This window comes from Gigantopelta aegis, chromosome 6 (assembly GCF_016097555.1).
Source record: "Gigantopelta aegis isolate Gae_Host chromosome 6, Gae_host_genome, whole genome shotgun sequence".
In the NCBI taxonomy this organism is placed as follows: domain Eukaryota; kingdom Metazoa; phylum Mollusca; class Gastropoda; order Neomphalida; family Peltospiridae; genus Gigantopelta; species Gigantopelta aegis.
In genome coordinates, this window is record NC_054704.1 from 11193078 (window position 1) to 11202037 (window position 8960).

The window sequence follows — 8960 nt, forward strand, 5'->3', positions numbered from 1 at the left end:
ATACTACTATAAGATGGTTTAATATACTGTAACCTGGTGGATTAATATACTACTACATGATGGATTAATATACTATAACCTGGTGGGTTAATATACTACTATAAGATGGATTAATATACTTCAATAGTTCGTCTTGAGTATTTCCAGAAACAAAAGCTGTAGACAGCCAAGAGAGCACGAACCACAGATACAGGTGTGATGACCCAGTCCCTTCTTAGATTTTTTTTATCCCAACCAGTGTGTAATGATTGATACATGTACATAGAAGGCAACTGGCATGTCCTGTTAGAAAAAAAAGTGCTAAGGGCTAGGTCTGGCACAGTGGCACTCATCAAATTCACCAATTTTAAGAACAATTGTCAAATTTTATTATAATTTGCAAAAACAATGTGTGTAATAATTGATATTTTGCTGGAAAACATCTATATGTTTAGCATTTTTAAGATAAATTGGCCAAATTTTCTGATCAATCGGAGCTAGCACTGTTGTTGTTAACTGGATGGAGTAGTCTAGAACAAAGTGTTATCTCTAATATTCTGAAAAATCGAATGTTTCAAATTGTATAGTTTTATGTAATGTTTCAAATTGTATAGTTTTATGTAATGTTTCAAATTGTATAGTTTTACATCAGTCTTACATAATTCATATACTACTTCAGACCCACCACACAAATCAAAAATATTAATTTAAAAAACAAAATCAACAAGTAATGTATAAAATGTTAAATTTTTGCAATAAGTGGAGATAATCAGTTTTGGTTGTTAGCTCTTGAAACAAGACTAGATACTAACATTTCCTGTAAAATGCATACCAGACATATAACAAGAAAATAGCACTATGAGGAACATTCAACCATAAATGTAATCTCAGATCATTTTCACAGTTATATGTAACAACGTCTTCTTAATATTTGCACAAGCTATATTGCAATTTACAGAAAATTACAAAACACAAATAGAACTTAATATTTACTGTACCTATCAAGAAGTATTAAATAGGTATGTACATGATAATAACTATAAATAAAAAGGATTAATTAATATTCTGTGTGAGACCTGGCTGACTAGTTTTCGTTCTTTGGTGTTACTAAACCAGCATATTCAAGGAAGTTTGTTAAAGAAAAAAAAAAGAGTATTTGCTTCATATTATCTCACCATTTTTGCATGTTTCAGTCATTAGGTTTACTTTATTTTATTTTAATATTTTAAATGCCATTTTTAAGAAAGAAGCTGTCAAAAATAGTGAGCCCGGTTAATTTTCAAGTGTCAATATCAAATTACAACCAGTGTTATGTTACTTTATTTTTGTTTTTCATAATTTGATGGCCAAGGGGAAACAACTCATGTTGGCTGATGCCAAACAGGATGGGGTTATTTTCCATAATTATGTTCTTTGTAGATATAGAACTTTAAAAATTCACTGAATCATGATTTGAGTTATTTCTGTTTTTTCACTAACACTTTTACCCCTATATATTCTTATTTCTCTATACTGTATAACACTTATATTATAGGTAAAATCAAAAAGAAAATGTCCACTACGCTAGTCAGCTGTTAGAAAATTAAACATAATACATGTATATTAAACCAATGGAAGTTGATATGAAATGACAAATGTGTGGCAAATACATCCACAAGAAACCTCCATCTGTCATGGCTGCAGAGACAAGGACTGGGATATGGAGATGGACAGCAAAAGAAAACAACCTATTTAACATGATTATGTATTTAAGATCACCAGGCAGGCCACTTTTGATTAACCAGTTTAAATTTAACGCTGTAGATAAATGAACACAAGACATGATGAAATGCTAGCAGATGTCACACATAGTGAACACCAACTTCACCCAAGACATAAACTGATTATATCAATCACAGTTCATTATTAAGTTCTATCAGGATTAAAGCAGAACCCCAAAATATTAGCAATGTGGAGAGAAAATATTCAGCCAACTTCATGTTTTAATGAGCCAAATAATCATAACAAAAGTAAGGCTTTTTAAATGATTTTTTGTTTCAAGATAGCTATTAATTTTAGTGATTTAATAAGAAAATATATTTACCAAATTCAACTTTAAATTATATTTAGCAACTTACAGCTTAATCCCTAAAGATTCCAAAATAACTATACAAGGCAAGTGGAAAACTAAACAGCAGGGTGCACCCTGCCCAAAATCAAATTAGCCAACTGCTATTTTTTTTTTTAATAAAAAGTTACTACAACATTTAGTATTTGGCAACTTGTTAATAATACTTGAGAAAATATTCTGGAATACATACACATTGAAACACTATATAGGCATGATAATGTAAGTAAAGTCCAGTTGTTTATTTACTTTTATTCTGTCAGTGGTAGGTTGTCCCTATCCACCTAAATCCTATATCATTATTTCAGGAACATAGTTAAACTAAAAGTATGTTTTGTTTAATCGCTAGAGCACATTGTTTTATTAATGATCAGTTATTGGATGTTAAACATTTGGTAATATTATTTCAGAAACTGTCCACTACTTATCAAAACATAACAATTCAGAAATTCAAATGCCATCAATAATCAGATCTGTTTGCATTCAACTTCTTTCAGATCAGATGAAGAACTTCCTAAGTACTTCCTAGCCATCTTGTTAGATCAGTTACGTTGAAGAAAATTTGGGTTCTTTAAACTGCAAAAACATTTTCAATCTAGGAGGAAGGGGCAGTGTATCTACTTTCTCATCAATACTCAGCGGCATGCAGCGACGAATGCAGATTCTGCAGCACTCAGCGAGTGTGTGAACTGGTGACAAGAGTGACGGTATCCATGATGATATCTTGTCATAGCTGCTGCAGATGGTCAGCTTGTGGATTTTGCCTTGCAGACTTCCTCCAATGACCGGATGGAAACCCGCAGCAAGCAGAAGACGCCATGAGATCAGCTCTTTGCTGGAAGGGGAGATAACTTCTGGGTTCTCGAGAACAGACTTCGACAGACTGAGAGAAACGAGGTCGGTCATTTCTTCATCTGTTATTTCTGCACCGTAGGACAGCAGCAGACGAATCTTCTCCACGGAGTTGTGAGCATATGCAAAGATGACTGGTTTCTGCTTCCTCCACCCTCCTCCCTTGTTGACGTCTGCTCCATATTGCAGGAGCATCTGGACCACGCTGGCATCGACCTTCACTGTGGAGCAAGCACAGCCAAGAGGAGATCTCTCAGACTGATCCATCATGTTCACGTTCATGTTGTAATTGAGAAGTTCTTTGACTAGGCTAATAGCACCAAACTGAACAGCTGTGGGCAGACAAGTTGCCTCCCCTGGATCGGAACCATTTTGGAGTAGAAGTTTGATAATTTGAACAGGAGCGAACTCGTTGGGATCAGCAGGTGTGCATGCTCCGTGGGTATCCCTGCCCTTCCAGAAGAACCAATATTCAGCATTTCTGCACGCCACTTTCATAGGAGAATCTCCTTCGACCGTTTTTATATTAACAGAACATCCCTCGTGAATGAGCTTGTGCACCATCTTGGTGTTGTCTGCTAGACAGGCGTAGTACAGAGGTGTGCAGCCCATGTTATCAGACTCATTAATATCAGCACCATTCTGAATTAAAATATCCAAAATCTCAAGCAATTCCGGTTTATGATCCTCTTCCCCACACGTGTAACGTAGAGATGTTTTTCCATCTGAACCGGCCAGGTTGACATCAGCATCTGCCTTTACGAGGAGTCTGACAGCTTCCACATTGCCGAGGGAACAAGCCAGTGCGAGGGCGGGAACAGATTCATCTTCAGATATGTGGTTCACATCTGGCTGACTCTCCAACAGATCTTGTAGCAATGCCAGGTCATTTTTCTTGATGGACTTGTATACTTCATTCAGCTGTTGCTCGCAGTTCTCAGATGCCATACTTCTGCTACCACAATTATTCATTGATTATCCCCAAGTCAACTGTTTGGAGTTTCTGAAAGGAATAATGAACAGATTCATCACACACTACATGTATCATTATGTTAGATATATGTTGACATTTTCAGTCATAAACATTTAGTTCTGAAGTATATCAATGTTTATAAACAAACAGTTGTTATGCAAATAGCTACATTTATATTACTACAGTCAAACCTCTCAAAACCGGACCCTCTGTAAACTGGAATTCCCTCAAAACCGGACATTTTTCACGGTCCCTTTTTAAATATCTGTGCAGAAGAGAACCTCTCTAAACCAGATACCTCTTAAAACCAGACTTTTTACTTGGTCCTGAGGGTTTCCAGTTTAAAGGAGTTTCACTGTATTTCTACACTTCAAATGAGCATTTTAAACCAGCTGCTAGGTAGCAAAGTCTCACACTGGCATCAAGAACTGTAGCATGCACCAACATCAATATACTGTATCAGGGTTTCTGCCAGAGGGTAACATGGGTATGACACCATACCCAAATGTATTTGCAGATTTAAATTGTTTTAGTTAACCTTTTGTCAAAGTTAATTACTCTTATCATTACTGTATGATTTTCTTAACCCTAACTCTAAACTTAACACATTTTCTTTCTGGGGTGCGCCCCCCCCCCCCCCCCCCCCCACCCACACACACACACACACTCCCTTTTGACTGTGGTTGCATTCAATTCCATAGCGCCATACCCAACATTTTCTTTTCTGGCGGAAACACTGTGTATATCTACATCACCCGTTTGGGTGGGCTGAAAAAACATTTAGTGACCAGTGCACTTTACAGCCAGAACTGTCCAAGATCAAACTGACCAATGATTTATCAAAACATGTTTTTAACTAAATATAATAATTTATTAAAATGCTTTTAAATAGTTCTAAGGCAAATTACAAAATGGAGACCTTGACAACAAGTATTAATGAATTATATTTTTGGAACACAAATATAACAATTCTGATGTCTTGCAAGTTGAGCAAAAGAATGGTTATATAGTAAAATCAGGGGCCTGGCTTGGGATTTTTTGGTGATGGAATAAAACGCTATTGGCTGTGAATACATGCATTTACATCATACATTTTAATTAAACAAAAAATATTTGTAATCTCAGGTGGAAGCTAGGACCCTGAACATTTTTTGGTTAAAAAATATAAGATGCCTCCAGAGTTTTAATAAATAGGATGCGTGTGCAGAAAGAAGGGATCTAGAATTATGGCAAGCAAAGATTTTAGTGAGCATCCAGCCTGTAGGAACCGGAGAGGCACAGCTCCATCCCACCCCACCCCACCCACCCCACCCCACCCCACCCCACCCCACCCCACCCCACCCCACCTCACCACACAGCACCCCCAACAAATAAAATGTATGTTTATTTTTTGTTCTACTCTATATAAATATAAAATATATATGGCATGCGTCCAATTATTTGCAATTTCGAAATAGTTATAGTTTTTACGATTGTTCAAGTGTTCTACTACCTCCTATATTAAATTACATATCTCATGTTATGACATCGGGTTTACGACCCCCCCAAGTTGTTGGGGTCTACATACCCCTACACAAATTACATATCTCATTGTATGACATCGGGGTTTACGACTGGTTCAAGTTGTTGGGGTCTACATACCTCCTAAATTAAATTAAATCATGTTTGACTCGACATTGTTCTTTCAAAATTACCTCCTAATTAGGTTAAATATCTCATGATGCCATCGGGGTTTACGACTTGTTCAAGTTATTTGCACATACATAAAAAATTACATATCTCATGTTATGACATCGGGGTTTACGACTTGTTCAAGTTGTTGGGGTCTACATACCCCCTAAATTAAATTACATATCTCATGTTATGACATCGGGGTTTTACGACTTGTTCAAGTTGTTGGGGTCTACATACCTCCTAAATTAACATTACATATAATGTTATGACATCGGGGTTTACGACTTGTTCAAGTTGTTGGGGTCTACATACCTCCTAAATTAAATTACATATCTCATGTTATGACATCGGGGTTTACGACTTGTTCAAGTTGTTGGGGTCTACATACCTCCTAAATTAAATTACATATCTCATGTTATGACATCGGGGTTTACGACTTGTTCAAGTTGTTGGGGTCTACATACCTCCTAAATTAAATTACATATCTCATGTTATGACATCGGGGTTTACGACTTGTTCAAGTTGTTGGGGTCTACATACCTCCTAAATTAAATTACATATCTCATGTTATGACATCGGGGTTTACGACTTGTTCAAGTTGTTGGGGTCTACATACCTCCTAAATTAAATTACATATCTCATGTTATGACATCGGGGTTTACGACTTGTTCAAGTTGTTGGGGTCTACATACCTCCTAAATTAAATTACATATCTCATGTTATGACATCGGGGTTTACGACTTGTTCAAGTTGTTGGGGTCTACATACCTCCTAAATTAAATTACATATCTCATGTTATGACATCGGGGTTTACGACTTGTTCAAGTTGTTGGGGTCTACATACCTCCTAAATTAAATTACATATCTCATGTTATGACATCGGGGTTTACGACTTGTTCAAGTTGTTGGGGTCTACATACCTCCTAAATTAAATTACATATCTCATGTTATGACATCGGGGTTTACGACTTGTTCAAGTTGTTGGGGTCTACATACCTCCTAAATTAAATTACATATCTCATGTTATGACATCGGGGTTTACGACTTGTTCAAGTTGTTGGGGTCTACATACCTCCTAAATTAAATTACATATCTCATGTTATGACATCGGGGTTTACGACTTGTTCAAGTTGTTGGGGTCTACATACCTCCTAAATTAAATTACATATCTCATGTTATGACATCGGGGTTTACGACTTGTTCAAGTTGTTGGGGTCTACATACCTCCTAAATTAAATTACATATCTCATGTTATGACATCGGGGTTTACGACTTGTTCAAGTTGTTGGGGTCTACATACCTCCTAAATTAAATTACATATCTCATGTTATGACATCGGGGTTTACGACTTGTTCAAGTTGTTGGGGTCTACATACCTCCTAAATTAAATTACATATCTCATGTTATGACATCGGGTTTACGACTTGTTCAAGTTGTTGGGGTCTACATACCTCCTAAATTAAATTACATATCTCATGTTATGACATCGGGGTTTACGACTTGTTCAAGTTGTTGGGGTCTACATACCTCCTAAATTAAATTACATATCTCATGTTATGACATCGGGGTTTACGTGCACATTCAGACCAAGCTGTTGTAGCGCATGCCTGTCATGATCGCCGCTGTCGGCTTACGTCGGCTCCTTCGTCCGGGACAGGACTCAAAATTACGTATGTTCCATTCATGAACGGCTAAAAAATGTATAACATATTATATAACAATGTACTACTAAACAGTACCAGTATTACCCGTACATGTGACACACATCCAATGATCCTTAATCTGCGAAATTATTTATACCGCTGTTCACAGATCTTGTGCAAGAATGATGCAGAACCGTACAGAAATTCTGTAAAATATGTTTGCTAATTTTGCAAATTACCCAGTGCATTATTTTCTGTTTCACGTCTGTTGCTCATGTAAAACTGTGCAAACCAATCATCAACAAACTAGCGGAAGCAGGCTAAGGTCAAATATCTACCATTTTATCATTGCACGCAGTGAACACGTTCTGTCGAAATTGCCACTAACCAATCAAATTGCAACATTTTAATTCGGCAATTCTCGGATATATTCGCAGTCTTTCTGGCAATGCTCCCGATGTTTCTCGAATACACCTGCATGTATACACTTCGATGTTTACCATAAATATACTGCGACACTTGGAGAAAACATAGCTTAGTGGGTATGTGAGTTAATATAGTCACATTGGAGATTTATTAATCGTTTACTCACATCACTGCATGGTAAAACTGAGTATTCGTGACAGTACAATAAAATATTAACGGTACTGGGCATATAATATATTTTATTTCATCTTTCAAATATTGTTTCTAACTTCTTCAGTTAAAGGTGCATTTACACAGTTGCAAGTGTCGTATTTCGCTATTTTTACACATATTTGTGATAAATAACTACTAATTAATGTACCACACATATAATCTTTGCATATTTAAACTCAAGAATATAAAAATTGTAATGTGTTGCTACTCGGCGTAAACAGTGGTTTTATCAAGAATCTTTGGTTATAAAATATAAATTACATACATCTTCATTGCGTATCCATTAAAACACAAACTTTTAATCATTACTTTGTCAATATCATGAATAAGGCCCTCAATATTTTCAAAGTTATTGGTAACACGAAATGGTGAGCAGACCGAAAGGTTGTGCTCTGTCTGTATAAATCTCTGGGGCGGGAATTAGCACAGTCTGTTGTAAGAAAGAAAGAAATGTTTTATTTAACGACGCACTCAACACATTTTATTTACGGTTGTATGGCGTCAGACATATGGTTAAGGACCACACAGATATTGAGAAAGGAAACCCGCTGTCGCCACTTCATGGGCTACTCTTTTTCGATTAGCAGCAAGGGGTCTTTTATATGCACCATCCCACAGACATGGTAGTACATACCACGGCCTTTGATATGCCAGTCGCGGTGCACTGGCTGAACACAGTCGGTCGAGTGTTCGCTTGAGGTGCTTGCGTCGCAGAATCGAATCTTCTCGGTGGATCCATTCAACTGATTGCGTTGTGGTTTTTTATCGTTCCAACTGGTCCACAACTGGACAAAGGCGATGGAGTGTGCTTTCCTGTCTGTGGGAAAGTGCATATAAAAGATCTCTTGCTACATTAAAAAAAACGTAGCGAGTTTCCTCACATCCAATAGCCGATGATTAATTAATCAATGTTCTCTAGTGATGGTGTTAAACAAACAAACAAACAAACAAACTTATGAGGTCAAAACTATGGGTGCATTGTGTATGGATTAGCACGCAAATGCCAGATCCAACATATGATAATGGGACTTGGACTTTGTCTTGGTGCTTTTGGAACATCTCCTGCAGAGAGCTTGTACATTGATGTACACAA

At 36.8% G+C, this 8960-nt stretch overlaps 1 protein-coding gene across 3 annotated transcripts; it reads right to left on the reverse strand.

Moving 5' to 3' along the window:
• Positions 1–955: 955 nt before the first annotated feature.
• LOC121375437 (ankyrin repeat and SOCS box protein 2-like) lies at positions 956–7580 on the reverse strand. 3 transcript variants are annotated; one of them, XM_041502892.1, is made up of 2 exons: positions 7468–7580; positions 956–3941 (listed from the first exon to the last, which is right to left on the reverse strand). In XM_041502892.1, the coding sequence occupies exon 2, from the start codon at positions 3908–3910 to the stop codon at positions 2633–2635; it is 1278 nt and encodes a 425-aa protein (XP_041358826.1). In that variant the 5' UTR covers positions 3911–3941; positions 7468–7580; the 3' UTR covers positions 956–2632. The 3 variants fall into 3 exon arrangements, with proteins under 3 accessions (XP_041358826.1, XP_041358825.1, XP_041358824.1); XM_041502891.1 differs by having other exon boundaries at positions 7340–7560; XM_041502890.1 differs by having other exon boundaries at positions 7334–7560.
• Positions 7581–8960: the final 1380 nt, after the last annotated feature.